General features: G+C 50.1%; 3 protein-coding genes across 29 annotated transcripts in view; all 3 read right to left on the bottom strand.

Annotated features, from left to right (window-relative positions):
- Positions 1 to 5363, bottom strand: part of Dnm2 (dynamin 2) — an 85874-nt gene extending 80511 nt beyond the window's left edge. For 7 of the 15 annotated variants that reach the window (XM_021643792.2, XM_021643794.2, XM_060370509.1 and 4 more), the window contains exon 1: positions 5016 to 5363. In XM_021643792.2, the coding sequence (XP_021499467.1) occupies positions 5016 to 5176 (161 nt within the window). In that variant the 5' untranslated portion in view covers positions 5177 to 5363. The remainder of the gene's footprint in view (positions 1 to 5015) is intronic. The other 8 variants (XM_060370469.1, XM_021643793.2, XM_060370429.1 and 5 more) reach the window with 2 other exon arrangements.
- A 4091-nt stretch (positions 5364 to 9454) lies between these two features.
- Positions 9455 to 22236, bottom strand: Qtrt1 (queuine tRNA-ribosyltransferase catalytic subunit 1). Of its 5 annotated transcripts, none has more exons than XM_021643754.2 (10): positions 17624 to 22220; positions 17395 to 17463; positions 17165 to 17303; positions 13453 to 13531; positions 13229 to 13344; positions 10845 to 10983; positions 10430 to 10505; positions 10231 to 10340; positions 10066 to 10153; positions 9455 to 9703 (listed from the first exon to the last, which is right to left on the bottom strand). In XM_021643754.2, the coding sequence occupies exons 1-10, from the start codon at positions 17912 to 17914 to the stop codon at positions 9551 to 9553; spliced, it is 1260 nt and encodes a 419-aa protein (XP_021499429.1). In that variant the 5' UTR covers positions 17915 to 22220; the 3' UTR covers positions 9455 to 9550. The 5 variants fall into 5 exon arrangements, 2 of the variants coding, with proteins under 2 accessions (XP_021499429.1, XP_021499430.1); XM_021643755.2 differs by having other exon boundaries at positions 17726 to 18121; XR_009586977.1 differs by lacking the exon at positions 9455 to 9703 and having other exon boundaries at positions 10419 to 10505; positions 17624 to 18121; positions 18247 to 22229.
- Positions 22237 to 25075: 2839 nt separating this feature from the next.
- Ilf3 (interleukin enhancer binding factor 3) overlaps positions 25076 to 26155 on the bottom strand; it is a 41565-nt gene continuing 40485 nt past the window's right edge. For all 9 annotated transcript variants that reach the window (XM_021643774.2, XM_021643777.2, XM_060370374.1 and 6 more), the window contains one exon: positions 25076 to 25757. In XM_021643774.2, coding sequence (XP_021499449.1) covers positions 25621 to 25757 — 137 coding nt within the window. In that variant the 3' untranslated portion in view covers positions 25076 to 25620. The remainder of the gene's footprint in view (positions 25758 to 26155) is intronic.

Genomic DNA, 26155 nt, shown 5'->3' with positions numbered 1-26155 from the left:
GTGATAGGAACAGTGCCTCCAGGCCGCGCTCCCTCCCTCTCCCTGCTCTCTAGGAAAATGTGGGCTGTGCAAAGCCCTACACCAATTCCTTTTAAACTTCATCCTACAGCTCTAGCTTCCTGGCACTCCCGGTGTGCTCTCAGCTTGGAGCCTTCATGCTGGCTATTTCCATGTCCTGGGATGCTTTTTCCAGTCTTCAGGATACCTTCCCTAGTTTCTCCCTGTCTTCTCCCAAGTCAAAGGTCACCTGACTCCTCTGGGGGTAGTCCTCACTCACTGGCTCTGATGGCTCACTTTATTACCCCGGCACTGTTATCACCAGCACCAGTGCTTTTTTATCTAGTCTCTGCTGTTTGGCTTTAGGCCATATCCCTGGGCACATGGGACAGTTGTGCTAAGCACTGGAAAACACTGTCCAAAGAGCACTAACTCAGCCCAAAGAAGAGTTATTGCGCTCTCTCTCTCTCTCTCACACACACACACACACCCTCTCACACCCACAAACACCCACACCAACTATTTATTTACTTAGGCAGAGCCCAAACTAGCAACTAGCAATCTTCCTGTCTCCTGGAGTTCAGGGCCTGAGCTTGGAATTCCTGCCCTTTTTGCCTCCATGTGGCTTTAGAGGCATGCCCATGTTTGTGTGATTCTAGGGGTGGAGTCTGGGGCTCCATTCATGATAAGTACTCTACACCCTTGTAGCCCCCCCTTTTTTTTTCCTGTAGCTCCCTTTTTGGTTTTCCTTAAAAAAAAAAAAAAAGTATTTTTCATTTATTTATCCTCTTTGGGTTGCGTGCATGCACTAAACAGGAATTGCTTCTCCGCTTCTACCATTGGGTTTCAGGGATCAAACCCAGGTCATCAGACTTGGTGGCAAACCCTTTACCTACTGAGCCATCTTGCCAGACTGCATGTAGGTCTTACAGAGGTAGGTTCAGTCCATTGCCAAAGGCCTCAAAGACATGTACCAGGTGACTCGGTAAGGTAACAGGTCAAACATTCAACTGGTATGGTAGCCCCACTTCCTAGTGAGGTGACAGATTCAGCAGGACAATCCACACTCACAGGAAGGAGCCCAACCTCAGCTTTCCAGGCTGGCGCCCCAACTTCCTGGGCTCCTGTCCAAAATGGGGGAGGGGAGATCCAGCCAGTCTCTCTTTGCCAGCCCCTCAGCTAAATAGGAAAGGTTAGGTAGAAACCAAGCGCTCCTGAGAGCCACAAAATCATGGCCAGTGCACATAGCTGGCTGACCAAAGTTTTCAAATACAAAAGCCTCCATAAGGGTAAGAGCAGCCTTGAAGGTGTTGGCCTTAACTTATTTTTAACTTCGGGGAGCCTTAGCACCTGACGGCAGGCACTCTACCACTGGCCTGTATGCCCAAACTACATACAGCCCCCAACTTATAGCAGGGAAACCTATAAGGATGGCTAGCTCACCTGCCATACACAAAGCTTCCACCCCAGCACAATATAAACTCAAACATAGTGGTGTACACCTACAATGCCAGAACTCAGGACGTGGAGGCACGAGATGAGGAATTCTAGGTTATCCTCAGCTACACAGCCATTTCAAAGCCGGCCTAGGATGCATGGTCCTTAGGGGGTTTGTTTGTTTGTTTGTTTGTTTAAAAAGTTTCTATGGCACCGGGGACTGACTTACTGGCCACGAATGAAGACCCAAGTTCAATCCTTGGCAGGCATGTTAACAAGCCAAGCATCATAATGCACATTTGGCATTCCAGCACTGTGGAGGCCTAAACAGACAGAGCCCTGGGGCCAGCTGGCCAGTCAGTCTAGATTAATCAGCAAGCCCAAGTTCCACCGAGAGATATTTCTAAAAAACATCAAGTAGACTGGGCTGGGCGTAGTGGCGCACGCCTGTGATTACTGCGCTCAGGGAGGCAGAAGCAGGCAGATTTCTGTGAGTTTGAGGCCAGCCTGGTCTACAAAAGGAGTCCAGGACAGCCAACGCTACACAGAGAAACAATGTCTTGGGGAAAAAACAAAAAACAAAAAAACAAAGCAAACAAGAAAAAACAAAACAAAAAACCCACGACATAAATGGCTCTTGAGAAACCATGCCTAAATATGACCTCCATACACTCATATGTAGACACATGCAGACATGTGCACAGACAAACACAAAGGAATCTGAGGCCACAATGCCCAATCCAGTTGGCTGAAGTCACACAACCAATCATGGAAGACCCATGCTTAGGGCCTCAGGCCCCCTCACCATTATCATTACTCTCGAGAACCTTCTGGGTAGTTTCTGGCTCTGTAGAAATCTGGACTTCATGTGAAACCTGTTCCACACATTTCAGGCCCTTGGCCCCAGGCCAGCCATCAGCATGCACGCCCCTGCAGCGGGTGGGGCCGAATGGGACATCCTAGGCTACAGCAGCGTTCTCGGAAAACTCCAAGGCAGCAACGACAGCGAAAAGCCTGGGCCGGCCCCAGGTGCTGAGCAGGCCAAGCCCTTGGCACACTCTCTGCTTTGCTCCTGGGTAACAGCCAGATACCCACTGGACATTCAAGAACAGCAGAAGAAGGAAACAGACTCTCAGTTCTGACTGTTTAGTCAAATTCACAACAGGAAATAGAGAAGAGAGAAAAAGAGCCTCTCTTAGCAGGGTCCTGCAGCACAGGTACGCTAAGACATCCCAAAGCAAAAAGAAGTTAATGCCAGGCACAGTGGTGCATGCCTGTGATCCCAGCACTTGGAAAACGGAAGCAGGAAGAAACTGCTACATTCAGGGAGCCAACCTGTTCCACAAAGTAAGTTCCTGGTCAGACTGGACTACACTATGAGACTGTTTCAAAACAGCCAAAAAATGACAGGAGAGGTGTTGCACGCCTTTAATCTCAGCGCTCAGGAAGCAGAAGCAGGTGGATCCCGGTGCACTCAAGACCAGCCTGGTCTAGACTGTGAGACTCTGTCTAAAAAAATTAATTAAAAGTTAGGCGTGGGCACCTACACCTTTGATCCCAGCACTCGGGAGGCAAAGGCAGGTAGATCTGAGTTCAAAGCCATTCTGGTCTAGAAAGAAGGTTTCTGGACAGGCAAGGCTCTGTTACACAGAGATACAGTGTCTCAAAAAACCAAAAACTAAACTAAACTAACTAACTAAATAGAAATATGTGTGCATATATATATATATATATATATATATATAATTAAGTACCTAAAAGCCACAATCATAGAAAAGTCTCTTTTCTATGAATATGAAGCAATCAAACAGAACATAAATGGCAATAATATGTGTTATCAGTTTGGTGCTGGGGACTGACCCCAGGGCCCTACCCCAGGCAAGTGACCTATGCCTGAGCTACACCCACAGCCCTCTCCTGGCTTTTTTGAGACAAGGACTGACAATACAGCCCAGGGTAACCTCAAATTCAAGCAATCTCCTGCCTCAAACCCTAGTGCACCTGAGGTCATAGGTGCACGTAAGTCAGCCTAAATCAATACTTCCAGCATCCCAGTCCCTGCGCCCTTGCATCAAACTTTATGTTTTTGAGACAGGGTCTCACTATTTAGACCTTAGAACTCTCTATGTAGAGTAAGCTGGCCTCAAATCCAGAGATGCTCCTGCCTCCACGAAAGACTAGGAACAACAATAAGACAAAACAGTGCATCCCTTTATGAATGTGCGTGTATGTTATCCAACGATAGGGTGAGGCAGAGAAAGATGGGTCACTGGAGCTCACTGGCCAGCCAGTCTAGCTGGATCAGTGAGCCTCTGGCTCAGTGAAAGACCATGTCTCAAAAATTTAAGATGGAAGGTCAACGATATGGCTCAAGCTTGCTAGAGAAGCCTGACGGCCAGAGTTTGATTCCCCAGGACCCACACAGTGTGAAGCGACTTCACAAAAATGATGCCCTCTCACTTCCACAAGTGCATCGAGGCACACACTGGGACACACACGTAATGATATCGAGAGCAAGGCAAATACCACTGGGCACACAGTGCAGCATCACACAGGGAACACTTCCTGGAATGGAGAAGTGGTGCTGCGTGGGGGGGGGGAAGTAAATCAACATCCCTCCTTCACCCACTTCCTGGATTCTAGAAACAGCTGCAAGTGGAATTTGCCCACTGGACAGATGGAACAAGCTGAGGCTCCCAGAGCTGTCTGGAGGGCATTCCAACTGGGAAGCGTTGGCTCAGGAGCCAGCTAGCAGGTCCAGGATCCTGGACCAGGAAAGAATCCTGTAGAATGTTGCTTCAAAAGTCCCCCAACTTCTGTCACTCAGAAAGGATGGGACAGGCAGGGCTGCCTGAGTGGTAATGGAAAACAGCAGGACGGACAGACTAGTGGATGGATTCACTTGGAAGACAGGAGCCAGTCAGCCCAAGAGAACCAGATAACAGAGGCCCCTGAAGTTCAGCCAGTCAGATGGCAGAGGCCAACTAGAGTAAGCAATGGGCACAGATGGGCATGTGAACACAGGAGGTCAGACAACAGTGGACTTCAGGGTGAATCTTAGACAGATGGGACAACCAAATGGTGCCGGTAGGAAGCCTGTCCAGCACGGATAAACAGCTAGCCAGACAGTTGAGACGGCTCCCCCCCAAAAAAACCGGCAAGACAGGCCTCAGGGGTCATCCCCCATGGACGTCTGGATGACAAGTGCTATCTTCAGCAGCACACACATCAAGACTTCCAGGTAGGAGGAGAAAAGAGGAGTGGATCTAACCCGGATCACAGGCAAAGCGATGTCAGAGTTCCCCAGCGACAGCCTGGTCTAGATGCACCAAGAGGGCTCGGCATTGACCGTCCTGCCCCAACCTCACCCAATATCAGCGACCAGAGACCCCGGCCAGGCTCTGCATCTCCAGTCCCTGCGGAAAGCCACGGAGACTCTTGCCCCAGACCTTACCCACTGCCATCGGTCCTGCGGCGTCCGCGAGCCACAGTTCCGCCATTCCCCGCCCGCCCTCCGCGCCCTAGGCCGCCGCCCGCCCTCCCCGCCGGAGCCCCAGAACCGCCGCGGCGCGCTCGCTCACCGGCCCACGAAGTTCTCGAGCACCGAACTCTTGCCGGCGCTCTGGCCGCCCACCACGGCGATCTGCGGCAGGTCCAGGTGGCAGCTCTGGCCGATGGAGCTGAAGGCGTCCTGCAGCTTGTTAACCAGCGGGATGAGCTCTTCCATCCCGCGGTTGCCCATGGTGCCCGCCTCCGCCCCGCGGCTCCCCCCGCAACGACTCGCGGCTCCGAGACGTCTGTGGTCGCCGCTTCCTCCTGCTCTGCTCCGCCAGCCCGCCCGGGCTCCCCTTCGCCGCGACGCCCGCTCCCGGCTCGGCCTCAGAGTCGCCGCCTCATCCGGTTCTCAGGCGACACCCGACCCGACCGACCTCCCCTCCCGGCCTCCGGGGCGGAGCCCGTGGCCATACTGCTACCGCCAATTGGTCAAGAACACTGCCACTCAATAATGCGACCCAATAGAAAAGGCACGAGGAAGGGCCAGCCTCGCTAGCTCATTGGGTGGCACAACCGCCACTCTTATGTGGAGGCCAATAAAAGCGAAAACAGGTTGCCAGGCCGGGAGGGCGGGGTCACACCGAGGCCTGCGCTCGCTAGGTCGGCTCAGCTTGGCTTATTGGTCGCAGGAGACGTCCGCCTGCCAATGGTGTAAAGAATCGATCCTTAAACACTTGATTGCCACTTGGCTCTAGTTAGTTCCGTAAAAATTTCTCATTGGTTGATATAAATATCACTTCGCTCCTCCAACCAATGAGAAAAAAAAAAAAAAAAAAGCCGCTATCTTTTCCTGCAGTTTCTGTACCAAATGCGGGCTACACACTCAGTGATCCTCCTGCCTCAGCCTCCTCCCCGCTAGGATTGCAGGGTACGAGCCCCCCGCCCCCGATTCTGATTGACCTCGCGTGAGAAGGTTCAGTGATTTGTCACACCTGCGCTTTTAGGCAGGCGTGAACACTTTCATCTTAGGAAGCATCGCAGATCCCAGCTCGCGAGGAACCCCAGTGCCCTGGAAGGTGGTGGACCCAGAGAAAGGCTTGAAGGCGGCGTTCCCACCGTCTTGTGCTTGTACCCGAGCAAGCGTTCCTGCGTGCTGCTGCGGATGGAGCCTACAGCCTCATGACGCTTAAGCAAGTATGTAACCAGTGGTTATAATTCTAAGTTTATACTTGACAAACGAAAGTGTTTCTTCTTAGAGAGATAGCTCAGCGTGACAGTTCCAGAAATCTGACACCCTCTTCTGGCCTCCACTAGGATCAGACAGAACTTGATGCACAGACTACATGCAGGGAAAAACATCAATGTACATAATATTTTTAATTTTATGTAAATAAATCTCAAATTTTACATAAAATAACATTTAGTTTTTCAAAAGATTTTATCTTTATATGCACTACATACGTGCCTGGTGCCCACAGAAGTGAGGAAGCGTTAGATCCCTTAGAACTGGAATTCTGGATGGTTGTTAACCACAACATAGGTGCTGGGAACCAAACCAAAATCCTCTGCCAGCGCAACAACTGTTCTTAAGGGCTGTCTTTCCACCCTTAACTTTACTTTTACATGTGTGTTCTTTCACCTACATGTATGGTTTACTAACCACATTAATGCAGGACACAAGAAGACCAAAAGGGGCTGGAGAGATGGCTCGGAGGTTAAGAGCACTGGATGTCCTTCCGAAGATCCTGAGTTCAATTCCCAGCAATCACATAACCATCTATAGTGAGACCTGGTGCCCTCTTCTGCTGTGCAGGTGCACATGCAGGCCGAATGTTGTATAAATAATAGATAAATCTCAAAAAAGAAAAAAAAATCCCATTATCCCTGGAACTGGAGTTACAGTTGCAAGCGGCCATGTGGATGCTGAGACTTGAACCAAGCTCCTCTACAGAAGCAACAGGGCCTCTAAACTGCTGCGCCATCTCTCCAGCGCCCTTATCTTATTTTCATTATGTATGTCTGTGTTGGGTGTGTTACAGGCACGTAAGAGGGCATGGGATGCGCTGAAGCTGGAGCTGGCGGAACTGCTCTAACTCCACCTGACTGTGGGGACTGGGAACTGAACTGGAGTCACCCCCGTCCTATTTTTTTTTTTTTCCGCCTGTGTGCCTGCTACAGATGGCGATGGCCAATCTCTCTTACTTTTTGAGACAGGCTCTCTCACTGAGCCTGGAGCTGGTCAGTTCAGCAGGACCGGCGGCTGACTGACCCTCCCAGAGCTGGAATTACACAGGCTCACCACCATGCTTGGGTTTTTGCTGGGATCCTGTGGATTTAGGCCGCCATCTCTCCAGACGCCCCATCCACCCATGCCCGGGCCATCTTCAGCAGAAGCCAATATTCCACAGTTGCTTCCCTGTTTATTCAACTCTGCTATATCCTAGACCTGTTTAATTGCCCAGTGCAATTTGGGGAGCCGCTCCCCAGTGCAGGAATGGAAGGACATGCTTTTTAGAAGGCAAAACTGGAGGTTCTGGGAAGAGCATTTGGGGGGGATGGTGGTGTTTTTGACAGAGACTCATTTAGTCAGCCTTAACTGGAGGCTGTGGAGCTGAGGGTAGACTCGGTAGATCCTCCTGCCTCTAACCGGAAGCGCAGGAATCACAGGCAGGAGCTGCCACACCCAGTTTATTAGGAACAAAGAGCTTACATAAGTCGGGGTGACAGCCGTATTTGCTTCCTTTTAGGGGGATTCTGTGTAGCTCATACTGACTTGACTTACTATGCATCCCAGGCTAACTTGGAAGTCCCAATCCTCCTGCTCCAGCCTCTTGAACTCAGAGATTACTGCCACGCCAGGCTGGAGCTATTAATGAGTAGTAATTTGATGCCTCTGGGCATAAGTGTGCTTGAGTAGAGTCCAGTGAATAGGTCTGAGCAATACTCTGGAAAGCAGCTGACAGGAGGTGGTACAGGAGTCGTGCTGACGCTGTGAGAGAAGATGATAGCAGGAGACCCTTATCTTAAGAAAAGAAATCCCAGAGGAATGATACGATATTTGTGCGAGCCAAAGGGAAGCGTCAGGGAACTAGGTAGCATCGACTGACAAGCCACAGTTTAGGGAACATGACTTAATCCCAGGTCCCAAACATGAGGTTAAAGGTGGCAGGCTCAGTGCTGCAGACTTTATCAGGGCTGCAGGAACGTGGAAACACACTAATTATCCACACAATGAGTTGGCTGACCATATGGAAACTATAAAACAAAGTATAGGGTTGAGGATGTGACTCAGGGAACGGTGCTCGTCTAGGATGCCTTGGGTTACATCCGAAGCTCACGGACCAGGTGTGCATGGTGGTGCACACCTTAATCCCAGCACGTGAGCGGTATCCGGTAGGGTGATGGGAGAGATTCAAGGTCATCCTCAAGAATATAACAAGCTTAAGACCAGCCTGAGCTACATGAGACCCTCTCTCAAAAGACAGGCAAACAAAAACCTAACCAAATAAACAAAGAAAAGTAAAATGGTGGGGGCTGGACAGATGGCTCAGCAGTTAAGAGCACTGTCTGCTCTTCCAGTACTGAGTTCAAGTCCCACACGGTGGCTCCCAACCATCTATACTGGGATCTGATGCCCTCTTCTGGCACGCAGGTGTACATGCAGATAGAGCACTCGTGAAATAAATAATCTTTAAAAAGGAAAAGTGAAGTGGTCTGATGGATGGCTCATGTCTTCAATCCCAGCACTGGGGAGGTACAGCAAAGCATATCTCTCTTGAGTTGAAGACCAAACTAGATTACATTTAGAGTTCTAGGCCAGCTGGGACTTGTTAGAGCCTGTCTCAAGAAGAGAAACAAATAGTGGCAGAGGAACTAGAACACAGATGAGGGGCAGGGTATGTGGCAGGCATTGGGGCATTGGGTTTGATCCCTGTCACATGCCATGGTGTGAGAGCTGCTAATTTACATCTATTATCAACAAGAGTGCAGAGAGCTATGCTGAGCCGGAGTGTGTGCCTACAGGGTCAGGACCAGAGGGAAAGGCAAGCTGTCACTCCTTATCGGTGACCTTAGGCAAAGCTGCTCCCTCTCCCCGGGCCAGCTACACACCTGGCAACCAGGGAAGGACGAGAGTGATGTCGTCCTAGCTGGGGGACCCCGGCCACAAGAAAGAGCGACTGGCCTGAGATTACATTCAACAAGGCAGGCTGCGCCCATCGGCTCCCAGTCACTGCGCTGTTGCAATGGTTGCTGTTTTGTTTTGTTTAGCTGAGAAAAGGTCTTACTCTGAACCCCAGGCTGGCTCTAAAAAGGAAGTTGGCCTTGAACTTGCAGCTCTCCTCCAACTCCTGGCTTTCCAGAGCTGAGCTCACACTCTGGGCCTCCCCACACATACCCCATCACTGGGCCCATCTCCAGTCCCTATGTTACTTGTTACTGAGAAGTGAGATAGACAGCTTCAGTGAAGCTTGGGACCAGGAGGAAGACAGACAGGCCACCTCCCCAAGAGGACACAAGATCTTAGATGAAAACAAAGCAGTCACAACATCTTTTTTTTTTTTTTTTTTTTTAAAAGTCCTTCAATATTTCCCATACTCCAGCATTCCTCCCAGCAACCAGGTCACGTGAGCGTAATTCCCACAGAGGCCAGAGCTTCAACGGCCCAGGCAGGACAGAGGCTGTGGTCGCCATACATGGTGCGCATGAAGTTCTGCACGAACTCAGGAAAGCGCTGTTCCAAGATGCTGCTGCGCAGGGCGCTCAGGAGCTGCAGCTGCGGGGCAGGGAGTTGGCATGAGCCTGGGTGTCGGCCATCAGCAGTCCCGGGAGCACCCCCAAAATACTAGGTGGTCCAAGAGGCCTACCCACATCACGAGCCTAAGGCAAAGGGAGCCACCTTAGCAGGTCCCGCCCATGCCACAGGCTAGATGAACTACACCCACAAGGCTCTGAGGACCCAAACTCATTACACCCTCAAGGAGGCTCACTTGTGCCAGGGACCTCCACCCCAACTTCAAATGAAAAGGAGCCATGCTGGAGCTCCCATCACAGCCTCTCCATGCTCGGGCCCCAGACCCAGAGCCTCTCCCCTCCTGCCCCGGGTCCCAAGGCCCTGCCCCCCCCAGCCCAGGCCACCTGGTAGGCGATGTTGTGCACGGTCAGGTGGTGCAGCGCTGCGGTGTTGTCACTGTGCAGCAGGACGTGCAGGAAGGCTCGGCTGTGCCTGCGGGCCAACACAGTCAGTGGCTGCACACAGCCTGAACGCTCTCCCACCTCCAGTCCCCAGCTTCCAAGACCTACTTCTGGCAGGTGGGACAGGGGCACTCGGGATTTATGGGGCGGAAATCCTTGGCATACTGCTGCTTCTTCAACTGCAGGTTCCCAGTGGGCACAAGGGCAGAGCCAAAGCGCTGGGGACAAGGAAGGTCAAGATCATGAAAGGCATGGGCTCCCAGCTCCCAGTCCCACCAGCCCCGCCAGCCCCTCACCCTGGCCTCACCGCCGTCCTCGTGGGGTATACACAGTCAAACATGTCACATCCAAGAGCCACACAGACCACCAAGTCAGTGGCATAGCTGGGGTACAGTCGTGGAAGGAAGAGGAACAGACTGTCAGCCTGAAGGGAGGGTTGCCCAGGCCTCCTCCCTCCATCACCCAACTGGGCCTCTGATGACAGCCAAATGTTCTCTTTTGTTTGTTTTTGTATTGAGACTGTGTTTCATGTAGCCCAGGCTAGCCTCATACTCCCTACATAGCTGAGGATGTCCCAGAACACTGCTTCCTCCAGGTAGTGGCCTATGTGAGCACTTCACTGGCTACCCAGCAGCACTGTACCCTTCACCAGAAGGGAATGGGGGTCCCAGGGTCTGCTCCCTATAGCAGGACTCGGGGTTCTTTCTCCTGTGCCAACATACCCAACCCCCATCAGGTATCGTGGCTTGTCCTTAGGCAGCATGGAGGTGCTCAATGCCACCATCTTCCAGAATTGTTCCTTGCTCTCTCCTCCACTCAGACCTCCAATAGCGAAGCCAGGCACATCCCTCTTCGTCATCTCTGAAAGGACAGATGGCCCCAGTTTGAGAGGATTTAGGATTTTGTGACTTTACAAAAGGTTAGAGCACTCTTGTCACAAGGCTCAATTTCCTTCAGTTCAACATTCCACTAATTTATCATAAAACAAGGCCTTGAACCAGGCATGTCCAGCTACTGAGGAGGAGGCTGAGGCTGGAGGATCAAGATTTTGGTGGCAGCCTGGGTTATACAAAGAAGACAGGGTGAGGGTGGAGAGATGATAGCTCAGTGGGTAAAGCACTGGCTGCTCTCTCAGGGGAACTGGGTTCAGATTTCAGCACCCACAGGGTTACCAACACCTGTAATTCCAGCTCCAGGGGATCCAGCACCCTCTCCTGACTTTCTTGAGCCAGTATACAAACATGCAGGAAAACATTCATACAAATCAAAGTAAAAATGACTTTAGAGAGACACAGCGGCACATGCCTTTAATCCTAGGGCAGCCAGGGCTGCTCTAAGAGAGATCCTGTCTGAAAAATTAAATAATTTCAAAAATTATAAGAAACAAAGGCTAGAGACAGAAGAAAGGGGCCATGAGGTGGTGGCGCACACCTTTAATCACAGCGCGAGGGAGAAAGAGGCAGACAGATCTCTGGGTTTAGGGCCAGCCTGGTCTATGGAGAGAGTTCCAGGACAGCCAGGGTTAAACAGAAACACCCTTTCTCAGAAAAAGGAGGAGGCAAAAGGAAGGAGAAGAAAGGAGAAGAAAAAAGGAGAAAAAAAGAAAAAAGGAAGGAGAAGGAAGAAAAAAGTAAGGAGGAGGAGGAAGTGGAGAAGGAAGAAGAAGGAAGGGAGGGGGAATCTGATAACAGTTTCAGCTTCACAGTCTCAAGAAAGCCTAGGATGTTCAGCAGTTCAGATGTGGTAAACCCATTTTGGGCAGGGGATGTAGCTCAATGGTAGAGTTTTGGCCTAGCAGAGACTAGGCACTGGGTTCTATCACCAGGAAACAAGCCCACAAAAGAATCCATTTTCCGATTATAGTCTTTTCAACGCCCATGGGGGTTACCAGGGAGGAACACATTTCACGTCAAACAGAATCTAAAAGCCCTACCGTGCTTTGTCCCTAGGAAATACCCTGTCCTGACAGAAACATCCCTCAAGGGAGGGAAGCAGAGGACAGTTGAATCTGTCTGTGTAGGGTACTGCTGGGGCTGTAAACTGCCGCTGCTGAATGCAACGCTCATTTTTATTACGTTTATTTACTTATTCATGTGACATGTATGGCATTGCAGCATCTATGGGTCCAGGGATGGAGGCTGCGAGGACTGGCAGCAAGCGTCTTTATCCACTCAGCAGCTCATCAACCCAACGCTCTCCACTCTGATCTTCAGAAGAGGCCCAAGGCCCACACTCACATATCTGAAATCTGTGCAGCCAGATTCCTTTCAGGATTCACCATTTTCTAGAAACAAGAATCCAAAGCCCAAGTACTGACACAGCCCTGGAATCCCAGCACTCAAGAGCCTGAGGCAGGAGAATCAGGAATCCAAGGCCACCTGAACTATGTGAGAACTAGCCTCGCCTTTGAAGGAGAGGCTGGAACTACTATGCATGAAGCCCTGGGTCCCAGCTCAGCAACCTGAGTGTGGCGAGCATGCCTGGATCCCAGCATGCAGAAGTGGAGGCAGGGGGACCAAAAGTACAAGATCATCCACTGCTACACTGTAAAGTCCAGACCAGCCGGGGCTACATGAAGGCCTGTCATAAGTCAATGTAATACCTCAACAAAGGCGTGAAAAGAGCCAGCAAGATGGCAAAGGCGCTGGCCGCCAAGCCTAATGAGCTCCATCCCCAGAACCCAAAGGGTGGAAGGAGAGAACTGACACCCACAAGTTGTCCTCTGACCTCCATAATCATACTGTCTCACACACCACATATGATAAACACCTAGCATGATATTATGCATTCTAGGTAACCCTGGTATCAATCGGACTACATCTTCACTCTCTCACACCCCCCGAGAGCACAAACACCCACACCCACACACAGCAGGGTGGGGGTCAGAAAAAGGAGAAAGAGAGACAGTGAAAGAGAGAAATCAGAAAAAGAGATTCAACCTGGGATTGGTACTTGCCTCCCTTATCTTCATTTTCTAGACTTGCCCTACTGCATGCTGCCTCAGGCCTTTGTCTCATGCCATCTTGTACCGCTGTCGGTTAAGTCGTAACCAAAGCATCGCCCTGTGCCCGGACCCAGGCCCACCCCTGCCAGTACCTTTCTCTACCTTTCAGGCAAGTGGTCCGAAGATCAGCATTCAGTCCACCCTGGATGATGGCAAAGAGGTTCTGCTTGTCCCGATGCTGATGGGCTGCGATGCACCTGTCCAGCCAGCGGACTGACCTGCAAGAGGGTCGCAGGTCGCAGAACCTCCAGTGGTTAGACAAGGTCGGGAGCCGCAGGACCCAAGTCCTTCCCCCACGCACACACAACCCACATACATGCACACACCTGTGCATGGCCTCCTCCACTCGAGGTCCTGTCACTGTGCTGCTCACCACATCGTCCAACTGCATGATGATGTCGGAGCCTGAGGGAGGCAGGGCCGGCTGGTGAGGGGCAGGCCACAGAGGACCCTCCCAGGTACGACCGCCTCCTGGTAATCATCCTAAGTTGGCTGCACAGAAGCCAGGGAGGTGGCTCGGCGGTAAACACGCTTTCCTCCAGGCCCAGCTACCCAAATTCAATCCCCAGGACCCACATGGTGAAGGAGAGAACTGACTGTTGCAAATCATCGCTATGGAGCTCAGGCTGCTCCGCAGCTCCCGATGCCCTGCCTCTACCCTGTGGGCCCAACTTCACAAGGAAGTAGGGAAAGTCTGTGTCTGGAATCTGGGGCTACAGCTCACTGGTAGAGCAACTGTCCAGCATACACAAGACCACAGGCTCCATTTCCAGGACTGCAGAGAGTGGGCGTGGTGGCTCATGTGGTCCCAGAGTACTACTGGCTGTTCTCCCAGGGACCCTGGTTCAGTTTCCAGAACGCACACAGCCAGTTTCAGGGAATCCGATACCCTAGCCTCAGTGGCCACGTGTGGTATACAGACATGCACACAGGCAAAACACCTACATACATAAAACGAATAAAATAAAATAGCTAGACATGATTGCGGCACACATTTAATCCCAAACGAGGCAGGAGGTTCTCTGTGAGTTCAAGGCCAACCTAGCCTACACAGTAAGATCCAGGTCAGCCAAGGCTATATAGTGAGGCCCTGTCTCACAGCCAACAAAAATAAATAAAATCTTTTAAAATGTATGTTTAGAAAAATAGAATTCAAGGCCATTCTTTGCTACATAGTTTGAGGACAGTCTGGACCATCCGAGACCCGTCTCAGAGGCAAGGAGTAGCGCCAAGGCTAGCCTCTGTGTCCCATGTTTGCTCTGTGGCACAAGAGCACACACCAAGATATAAATAAGTCACAGCCCCCCTTAGAATAATGCTCCCTGCTGACAATCATGAAACTCAAAGACTTTACAAAATCAAAGGTGTGGGCACCTGAGGACAAGACTCAGCGGCAGAACCCTGGTTTAGCATGTGAGAGGACCTGGGTTATATCCCATGTTAGACAGATAGACAGACTATCACAGCCTAAAGTCATCTGAGAAAAAAGCCTCAGTTTAAGGATTTCCTAGATCAGATTGGGCTGTGGCCGTATCTGTGAGACACTGTCATGATTGGAGATCAGATTGGAGGCCCTGCCCTCCTGAGCAGCGCTATCTCTAGGCAGGTGATGTGGCACTGGGCTAAATAAAAAAGCTAGCTTTGGAGAAACCTGAAAACAAAATAGCTATCCCAGCATGAGCCTGCGCACCAGCTAGTGGGCAGCGCTCCTCCATGGCCTCTGCTCCAGAGCCTGCTTTTACGTCCCACAACCATCAACTGTGACCTGGAAGGATAAGCCAGATAAAAACCATGCCAGGCAAGGTAGCCAGTCCAGGACAGCCAAGGCTACACAGAGAAAACCTGCCTTGAAAAACCAAACCAAAACAAACAAAACCCTCTCCACCAAAATTTACTTTGGTCAGACTGTCTTATCAGAAAGAAACTAAAACATGGACAGAAGACTTTTGATCAAAACCAGGTCCAGTGGGAAGAAGTCAAGGCCAGGCTGAGCAACAGAGCTACTTTTTTTTTTTTTTTTCCTCAAAAAACAAAGCCAGGGCATGGTGGCACAGGCCTGTAATCCCAGCAGATGCAGGCAGAACTCTGTGAGTTCAAGGCCAGCCTGCTCTACAGGACAGCCAAAACTACACAGAGAAACCCTGTCTCAAAACAAAACAAAACAAAACAAAAAGTAGCGCCTGAGAGTGCCTGTGAACCAGGAAACAAGAGGTTGTGAACCACAGTACAGCAGAGGGAAAGCCTGTATCTAAATTAAAGAACTAACAGCAGGTGTGGTGGCACACAGCTTTAACCCCAGCATTAGGAGGCAGAGGCTGGCAGATCTCTGAGTTTGAGGCCAGCTTGATCTACAGAATGAGTTCCAGGACAGCCAGGATTACACAGAGAAACCCTGTCTCGAAAAACCAAAATAAGCTGGGCATGGTGGCCCACACCTGTAATCCCAGCACTCAGGGAGGCAGAGTCAGGAGGATTGCTGTGAATTTGAGGTCAGTCTGATCTACACAGTGAGTCCAGGACAGCCAAGGCTATACAGAGAAACCCTGTATTGAAAAACCTTTAAAGGGCCAAGGCTCAAGGGTAGAGCTATTACCTAGAATCCCTGAGGGAGGAGTTAGGGTGTGGCTCATTGGAAGACCCCCTGCCTAGAAACAGATGAAATAAACCTTTCCCCCCTCAAGTTGCTTTTGTCATGGTGTTGTCACAGCAATAGAAAGCAAACTAGTTCATCAATCCAAGAGAACAACCTGTCCTGATTTCAGAAGATGCAGGGACCTGTCTCACAAGCTGTGTGGGGCCATGGCTCAGGGGTAGAGCTATTATCTAGAATGCTGGTTCCACTTAGCATAACAGACACAGGCTTTATAAGAAGGTCTGGGATAGAGACCATGCCCAGCACACAAGAGACCCTGAGTTCCAGCCCAACACCACATACAAAACACCCCACAAATCTTCCTATTTGTATGTGTAGAAGTTGGGAGGAGTTGAAGCTCATGTTCCAAGGTTCCAGCATCACACACACTCTATACAACGTACATTTACTTCCTGGGCTGTAGACACAGTTCAGTGAGCAGAGCGCTTATTCACTTCTGTGCAAAAAGCTCAGGGTCTGACCCCCAGCTGAGTCTAAAGCTGGGCATGGCAACATTGGGCTGTAATCCCACCACTCTGAGGTGGAGCAGAAGGAGCTGAGGTCAAGAGTCAACCTCAGTTAAAGAGGGACTTTGCTCCAGGCCAGCCTAGACTCTGTCTTAAAAATAAGACAAAATAGGGGCTGGAAAGATGGCTCAGAGGTTAAGAACACTGGTTGTTCTTCCAAAGGTCCTGAGTTCAAATTCCAGCAACCACAAGGTGGCTCATAACCATATATGCTGAGATCTAATGCCTTCTTCTGGTGTGCAGGCAGAATGCTGTATAAATAATAAATAAATAAATATTTAAAAAAATAAGATAAAATAAACTATATAGATGGAAATAAGGAGTCCAAAGCATGCCTATATCATCTTGCTGCCACCATCATTTCACTAAATTTAATTTGTTACTAAGAACAGAAACAGCTAGATGTTGTGGCACCTGTCTTTAATCCCAGTCACGGATAGTGAGACCCTGTCCAAAGTAAGAAACAATAAATAAATAAATAATAACCACACACACACACAAATATATATATATATATATATATATATATATACACACACACATATTTTTTTTAAAAAGCAACACATTAAAAAAAATGACGGGTCCATATCTAGCTCTGTGCCTATACTATTGCTATCACTTCTTACTCTTTTTTGTTCCTGGAGTCAGGAGATGGAGACAGGTTCTTAGTGTTTGCCGTGAAGCTGATCTAGCCTAAGGCGTTGTTGGCAAAGCACTCTAATAAAATAAGGCACATAGCCAGCATATGACCTCTTCTTTATCCTTACTTTGTTTGGGTGAATAAATCTAATTTCGTAGGGGTCTGAAACCACACGAGCGTCCTAGGCCCTGTCTCGGCTACAGACAAGTTGAAGGGGCTGTGACCCAGGATTTTCTTACCCAGAGCATTCTGAATCTCCACCGACCTCTCTGGGCTCAAAAGTGTCTCTTTCCCATCATAGGGCGAGCGGAAGCGGACGCCCTCCTCCGTCACCTCCGACAGGGAGAAGAGGGACACCATCTGGAAGCCGCCGCTATCCTGGGGGAGACCCATAGCCAGGCTGTCAGGAGGTGGAGACTGGAGACCTCTCACCCCAGCCCAGCACCAGAATGCGGCAACTCCAACTCACCGTCAGCAGATTGTGGGGCCAATTCATGAAGCCGTGAAGACCCTGGGCTTTCTGGATCAGCTCCGGACCCTGGGATGCAGGAGAGTGCCGAGTGAGCCCAGAGCTCCATCGCCAGGCCTGGCTGAGCCCGACTACGGTGAGCGGTGAACGTTCGTGCACTGACTGTTTCAGAGGCGTATCCCGGCCCGGCTGCCCCCTCGCCGCCCACCCCTGGATCGAATCCACCCACCGGCCTCAGCCCCAGATGGTAGGTGTTGCCCAAGCAGATGCGGCAGCCCAGGGCGTCCAGCTGCTCCGCCGTGATACCCTTCATGGTGGCCTGTGTACCCACAGGCATGAACACAGGCGTGGCCACGCTTCCGTGCGGCAGCCGCAGCTCACCCGCCCGGGCTCGGGAGCGATTGCACTCAGCCACCAGCCGCAGGATTCTCGGAGCGGACTCCAGCGAACCGGGGCTGCCTACCGCCGCCATCTTCGGGCCCGGAACCACGTGGGCTGAGACCACAGCGGGCAGCGCCATGTTGCCCCGGGTCACGTGACACCGGAGCTCCAGGGCACCATGGCAACTGACGCCTACAAAACTCCTCACTTTTGGTGCGCTGCTTCCAGGTCCCAACTGCTGCCACTTTTCGCTCCGTAGTGAAAACCTTTGTAAGGCACCGTGGCTCACCGGGCGAAAATACACGGCGCCACCCCGGATGACCTGAGTCTTCTGAGTGTCTGAGACCTACAAGAAAGAGAACTGATCGCTGCAAAGTCACGCGGGTGCACACACAATAAATGTAATTTTAAAACACTCCAACACAAGTTTTTCTACTGCATAAAATACATCAGCCCGATATGATGACTCACCAGGAATCCCAAAATTTGGGAAGTTGAGGAAAAAGGGTTGTGTGGTGTCGGAGAACAGGTCGACATGCACAGCGAGTTTCCCACCAGCCTGGGCTATCAAGAGAATCAATTTCAAAACAAAAGACAGACTGAGCCGGGCCTGTTGTTGCACTCCTTTGATAGTAGTGCAGGAGAGGCAGAGGCAGGTGGAGCTCTGTGAGTTTGAGGCTAGCCTGGTCTACATAGCAAGCTCCCGGACAGCCAGGGCTACACTGTGAACTGTCTCAAAAACAAACGAACAAACAAAGGCACTATAGAGCACACCTGCAATCCCAGAACTTGGGAGGTAAGGTAAGAGAGTCAAGAGTTCAAAACCATCTTCCACTATATAATGATTCCAAGGCCTGCCTCAAAAAGCAAAATAGGGCTAGAGAGATGGCTCAGCAGGTTAAAAGCTCCTTCTGAGTACCTGAGTACGTGTGATTCCCAGCACACACAACCACCAGGAAGTTCAGGTCCAGGGAATCCGATGTCCTCCTTTGAGGCGGTGATGCACACATATTCAGGCAAAATATGTAAACACACAAAATGAATCTTTACACTTTTAAGTAAAATAAGAGCTTCTTGCCTGGCATGCACAAAGCCACACCTGCTCACAGCCACACAAAGCATAAGGGTGGCTGTACTTCTGTGTTTTCATACATGAAGCTCCTAACACTAGCCCCTGTCATTCTGTGTCCACTCATTCAGTCCAAGAGCATACGCAGAACCTGAACCAGCATAAGGTCACACGCCCGATATACAGTTTCATTTTCTGTCAAAGGAATCCCAGTATTACAAAAAGAAACCTAAAGCCCAGGAACTCCCCCCTCACCATTACTTTCTTCATTGTGTGGTGTGTGTGTGTGTGCAAGCGCACACACCCTCATGTGTCCCCAGTGCTAGTCCTTTCCCTGATAAAGCCAGTTAAGTTACTGTCAATTTAAAGCTTATCTGTCGCCTCTACCGGCAGAGGGCACCATCGTCCCACAACATTCCCCGGAGACTGCTCTCCTGGGCAGGATGCTGGGTAGGCTCCAAGAGGCTCTTACCTTGTGAGAAAGGCTAAATGATACCAGATTCCAGAGGCTGTGAGGATGGGCTTAGTCAGGATGCCTCAGAACGGTGTCACTTACCCAGGCTATTCAAGGCCCTTGTGCCTGTGTGAGCAGTGGCCAGTCTCTCACTGCCCCTGACATGAGGCTGGCAGCCATCGAGCCCCAGTGATCCTCATCTCTACCCCCACCCCCGTGCTGGTGTTACAGGTCACAGCTCTGTTTTCAAACTTTTAGATATTTTTGTGTCAACCCACACACTTGCCACAGCGTCCATGTGGAGGCTGTGGGGGTCAGGGGGCAACTCCTGTGCTCTCATGTGGGTCCCAGGAAATCAAATTCAGGTTGCCCCCTTCCTGCATCTGAGCCAGCTCCCTAGAACCCACACCAGCTATTTGAAAAAAATGTGTGTGCATGTTCTACCTGCATGAACATGTGACTGAGCACAAGCTGTGGCCACGAAGGCTGAAGGGATGTGATCGGAAACTGGAGTTACAATGCTGAGCCATCTTTTGGTTATTTCTTGAGACAAGTGCTCACATAGCTAGTGCTGACCTCAAATTCATCATGTAGCTGAGGCCACTCTCCTGCCTTCACTTTTCAGCTGGCTTCAAAGTCAAGAGATCTGCCTGTCTCTGCCTCCCAACTGCTGGATTAAAGTCGCCCACCATTGCTACCCAGCCTGCCATCATGTTTTAAGTGCTAGGGTTACCACCATATCTGGCAGGTTTTGGTTTATCTTGAGACAGGGCTTCACTCTGTAGACTAAGCTCTCCTGGAACTAGGTAGTCCAGGCTGACCTCTCACACAAGTTGCCTGCAACAGTCTCCAAGTGTTGGGATTATAGGTATAAGCCACTAGAGCTAGGCTTTTGTTTTGAGACAGGGTTTCTCTGTGTAGCCTTGGCTGTCCTGGACTCGCTTTGTAGACCAGGCTGGCCTTGAACTCACAGAGATCGCCTGCCCCTACCTCTCTGAGAGCTGGGATTACAGGCATGTGTCACCATACAGCTAGTTATAATGTTCAACTTTATTGACAAGGTCTCTTTTTTTAAACAGTACTCTGCTTGCATGTATGCCTATATGCCAGAAGAGGGCACCAGACCTCATTATAGATGGCTATGAGTTGGAAACTGAACTCAGGACCTTTCGAAGAATAACCAATGCTCTTAACCTGAGTCATCTCTCCAGCCCTTATTTTTGGTTTTTCAAGACAAGGTTTTATTGTGAACACCCTTTATCTAGACAAGACTCCTAACGGACAGAGGACATCACCAACCCACCCACAAAAAACCTCAATCCAAAACTTACCCTAACCTACAAGATCTACAGGGACAAAGAACAGATAGCACAGAGATTAAGGGAATGCCCAACCAATGCAGGGCCCAACCCTAAGGCCCACCCCATAGAAGAAAACCAACACATATGACTATTGATGATTCTCTGATATGCTTGTGGACAGGAGCCTACCAGAGTTCTTCTCTTACTAGAGGCTCCACCCAGAAACAGTCTGAAACACAGATTCACAGCCAAATATTTGGCAAAGCAATAGGAAGTCTACTGGAAAAGATGGTAAGATAAATGGACCTAGGGGTGACAAAAGCTCCACAAGACAATCAGAGCCAGTCAACCAGAGGGGCCTGTGGAGTCTGAAGACCAACCAAGACAATGTATGATCTGGACCTAGGTCCTCCACTCTTAAGTAGCCAATAGGCACCTTAGGTGGGATCTCAGTCATAGACTACGTTGCCTGTTTTTTGATCATTTCCTCCTGATGGGACTGTCCTACCAGGCCACAGGGAAGGAAGACAAACTCAATCCTCATATGAATAGATGAGCTGGGGTGTCTAGGTAGGGGTGCTCCCCTATTCTGAGGAATAGGGAAAAGAAGATACAGAAGGTGGGACTGGAGAGGTAAGAGGGGCCTATGCTTGAGATGTAAACTGAATTTTTAAAATGGAAAGAAAAAAAATTTAGTGTTCTGCCTGCATATATGAAAGCACCATCTCATAGTTATGAGCCACCATGTGGTTGCTGGGAATTGAACTCAGGACCTTTAGAACAGCCAGTGCTCTACCTCTGAGCCATCTCTCCAGCCCTCATTTTTGGTTTTTCAAGACAAGGTTTTATTGTGTAGCCCTGTCCTGGAACTCAAAAACCTGGCTGCTTCTGCCTCCCTAGTGTTGGGATTAAAATTATGTGCCACCACACCCAGTATCCTAGGCGATTTTGACTCACCCTTTAGGATTCCTCACCTAGTTACAGGATTAAAGAGGGCCACTGTCATGGCTCTCCATTAAGCAGGAACACGAGAAGGAAAAGTACCAGGGCACTGGAGTAGTGGGATATAAGAGAAAGGATTTAGAGCAGCTATCATAGTTGTGGGGAGTGCCTTGGAGGATGTCCTGCGCCCTCCCCTGTAACTGATAGCAGCAGCTCAGCTTCAGCACAAGGGACAGCGCCAGGACTGTTTTGCCTGGTGATTGGAGATGCTGTTGAACAAGAGGCGGGGCTAAGAAAGCAGGGACTTCAGAAGCCAGAGGACTCAAGGACAAAGCAAGCTGAGTTCCCAGTGTGGCAAAGTCCAGGAATTACCTAGGAAATCCTGCCTCCCTGAGTGCTAGGATTACAGGCATGCACCACGGCACCTGGCTTTAGAGGTCTCTTATTTTGGTTCCCAGCACTCAGGTCTGGAGACTCAGTTACCTGAAAGTCAAGCTCCTGAGATCCAACACGCTCTCCTGGTCTCCTGGCCTCTACTGGTACCTGCATACATGTGGCATACACAGCCACAAAAATGATAATTTTTTTTTTTTTTATGGTTTTTGAGACAGGGTTTTCCTCTGTAGCCCTGATTGTCCTGGAACCCGCTCTGTAGACGAGGCTGCTCTCTGTGCTCTCTAACTCACAGAGGCTAGTCTACAAAGTGAGTTCATGACAGCCAAAAAAAAAAAAAAAAAAAAAAAAAAAAAAGTCCTGGAGGCTTTAAGGGATGTTATATGCAGAAACTGCTGGAGAGATTTCCACACTTGCATCTTGCCTAGCCATTGTGGCTTGTGGTCTCACACTGTCCTCATTTAACCATGGTTCTTGTGGATGTCCATGAAAGGCCCACAAACTAGGAGTATAGGTGGCTGGTGAAAGTCGAGTCCAGACCAGCAAGGAGGGGCTAGATAGTATTCTGGGCACAGAAAGAAGCTGAAAACCTTCAGAAATGTAAAAAAAAATATTTTCAAAACAAAGAGGTAACCGATGGTCTGAGTATCGTGCGCACTGGAATTAAGCTTTCTTAGCTATCCATGGGAGAGGTGTCCAGTGACAGCCTACAATACCTAGATGTCTCAAGCAGCTGAGCTCTGATACCATTTCCCTGGTGGTGAAGAGGCCTGGGTCAAGGAGTCATAACCACCATAGTGAGGATTCTGCCTCACAGCAGAATCCCTTCTGCTGATCATTTCCTTTCAAAACGCCTACCTCTGGGTTCTTCAAAGCTAGTTTTTAAATACCTCAGGTATCCTTCAAGTACTAGGGGTTTTCAATTTCAAAACGTTCCAATTCTTCTCATCTCAAGAGACCTTTTGTAGGTTCCCTTTAGCAAACATAACACTTTAACCCAACCCAAACTCTGTATTGCTGGACTGTTCCTCTGCTCAGCATACTCATCCCTTACCTCTGACCCTAACCCACCTACCCCAAAGGGTCTTTTTTTTTTTTTTTTTAAGATTTATTATGTATGCAATGTCCTGCCTGCACACCAACCGTGGTAGCTATCCCAGGACTCAGGAGGTAGAGGCAGGAGCACCACAAGTTCCAAGGCCAGACAGGGAAGCTTAGTGAGACCCTGTTTAACACACACACACACACACACACAAAGTCTGGGAAGGGTTTATTCTGGGAAGGGTTGGAGTGAGCCCTACACTCACACTCTCCATTGTGACTGGCCTTGTCTCCAGGTCTCAGTAGGTCAAGTGCAGTTAAGATTTGACCTCACAAAAAAAAAAGGGGGGGGGGCTGGAGAGATGGCTCAGAGGTTAAGAGGATTGACTGCTTTTCCAAAGGTCCCGAGTTCAACTCCCAGCAACCACATGGTGGCTCACAACCATCTGTAATGAGAGCTGGTGTCCTCTTGTGTCATGCAGGTGTACATGTAAGCAAAACTGTATAAATAATAAACAAATTTAAAAAAAAAGATTTGACCTCATATCCAGACTGCATGTTGAGCTGCAGAGGCCAAAGCATTACAGTCAGTCCTTGGAAAGAGGCCATCACCCGGATGGTAGGCTGGCATTTGAGACTGGCCACAGCCTAAGGAAATATGCCAGGGGCACCGCTCAAGTAGGTGGAAGCCTTGGGTCTGCATCCATCCCAGTTAGAGACCTTTTGTTACCCCACCCTGAAAGGCTTCCTTCTCTGACAGAGTGAACACCCTGGAGCAGTAGTGAACACCCTGGAACACAGGCCCCTATGCTTAATTATACACCAAGCACTTTTGTCATAACCAGAGGAAAACAGTGGCCCCTTGGTCCTTCCTGTTCAAACTCCTGGTGACCACTGAAGACAATTCCAAAGCATGACATACCATCCAAAGCAACCTGGAGAGTATCGCCCAAGGGGTGTGCCCATCAAAAACCAACCTGTCTACTCACTACGGGGTAGGGAAGGAGGAACAGATCCCAAGTCGGCTCCCTGGGGCTGGAGGACAACTGCCAAGGCCTCCCATCAGCTATGCACACGTGAAGGGCCAGGAACAGGTCTCCTCTATGTTCAGGGTACAAGTTATATCTTCCTGAAAAGCCAGCTTCCTAAGCTGATGGGCTTGGATACAACAGGGGTAGGTGTGTGTAATCCCTTGCTGCTTGCTGGCCGACTGCCCACTGAGAAACTTCAGTGTGATAGGCAAGGATCACCACCCAGAGCTCCTGGAGGGGAGAAGCAGCGTGGCTGAGGAGGCAGTTGCTGTCCTGGTCTTCAGAGGAGCTGTAAAGGTCCTGTGCTTCAGGACTCCTCCCTCAGCCTGTTACCCCACCGAAGGCAGGAGCCTGGAGAAACACACAGATCTTCTGAATAACCTGTCACTTTCTGTGGGAGGCCAACTGACACCTGTGCTCAGGCTGACAGAGTAAGGAAGGGTTTGTTGAGGGTGCTTGGGCCCCTCCCAACAGGTTGGAGTCTGGATGGCCTCTAGACCCTCTGCAGGCAGGTTCAAGGGTGAGAAGGCCTGCCCTGGTGGAGGTGCAACTCCACCTGCACTGCACCAGCAGCATGCAGCATTTCCCAAGGCATTCTCCAGGCAACAGTGGCGTCTTGAAGCATCCCTCCCCCAGCGTGTAGAACGTCACCTGTGGGGCAAAGACCTGACAGATAACCACAGCTCTTGAGACTTCATGACGTCCCAGTCCCAACTCTTGCATCTTTACAGCACCTCCAGGCAGCACTGCAACTGGAGGACATTATCCGGTCCTCCTGTACGGTTTTCCAACTGAGTTACACAGTCTGCTCTGCAATGGTATGAGATTACACTTAAAACCACATCAAACCTAGATGCGGTAACTCCCAGCACTTGGAAGGCTGAGGTAGGAATGCTGCAAGTTTGAGACCAGTCGAGGCTACACAGGATCAATGAGAACTTGGAGCACAAACACCCATATGAAAAGAGCAGACATCAGAGGGCCTGCAGCTGGCCTCTACAGTAACCAGGTCTGTGACCTGCTCCCCCGTTGCATGGCTGGGGGTCAGACACCCAGGCCTGAGACAGGCACTGCTTTGTTTTTCTTTTATTTATCTACATTCAGTGGAATTCAAATGTACTGCCTGAATGATCCAGACATACAAAAAAAAAAAAAAAAAAAACAAAAAACTCTTTCCCACTGTTTAAAATAAAATTTTCACTTATAAAACTGAAACACAAAAGCCATTAAAATAAAGAAAGCTCATTTAACTCACTTCACAAAAAGCATTAACAAATGACGTATCCCTTCTGCAACTATTTAAGGAGGCCCGATGGAACTCACACCAGGCATAAACAGACAGAGGGATACCACACGGCAAAAAACTCAGAACACTACTCAGACAAGGTGTAATGGTAACTAACAAACCACTGAAGACACGGAGTCCCAAACACAGCTAAATAGGGGTCGAGGCACGGGCCCCAGGGACCACCACACTTCACAGCGTGGCAACGTCAGCAACGTGGACGGGTGGGCACTGTGCCAGTGGACATGGCAACTGGTGATGTGCAGACTCAATCTCCCAAGACAAGTTGGAGGCAGAGGTGCAGAAGGTGAGAGGGGTAGCCTGGGCCTTTATCTGTACTGGTAGTTCATGCTGTGCTCTGTGTTCCGACTGTAGCCACCCTGTGAGGACTGGTAGGAGCTGGCAGGGCCGCTGTAGCTCTGGCTGGACCCAGGAGAGCTGTAGTTCGACTGTGATGAGTAGCCTCCTGCAAGATGAAAGTGGCTTAGAGGACAGAGGCCTGGGCAACAGTTACACAGAACTGTACCCCAGGGTGGCAGCTCCTGCTTTGTCATACAGGCCTATCATTCACTGCTACCCCGAGGTGGGACAACTTTGCCTCGAGGAGCTGATGTCAAGTGTTGACTTACTGAGCAGAGAAGCAGCACCACAGCTCAGTTCAGTACCCTCTAACACAAGTGGCTCTTTAACTTGGTGCCAAGACTTAAAGAGTTGGATAACTTGAGCAGGGAGGTGGTGGCGCACGCCTTTAATCCCAGTACTCTGGAGGCAGAGGCAGACAAGATCTCTGTGAGTTCAAGGCCAGCCAGATCTACAGAACTCATTCTAGGACAGCCAGGGCTATACAAACTGTGTGTGTGTGTG

This window comes from Meriones unguiculatus, chromosome 1 (genome assembly GCF_030254825.1).
Source record: "Meriones unguiculatus strain TT.TT164.6M chromosome 1, Bangor_MerUng_6.1, whole genome shotgun sequence".
NCBI classification, from domain to species: domain Eukaryota; kingdom Metazoa; phylum Chordata; class Mammalia; order Rodentia; family Muridae; genus Meriones; species Meriones unguiculatus.
The sequence above is the reverse complement of the archived record's forward strand: the minus strand, read 5'-3'. Positions and strand labels throughout refer to the sequence as shown.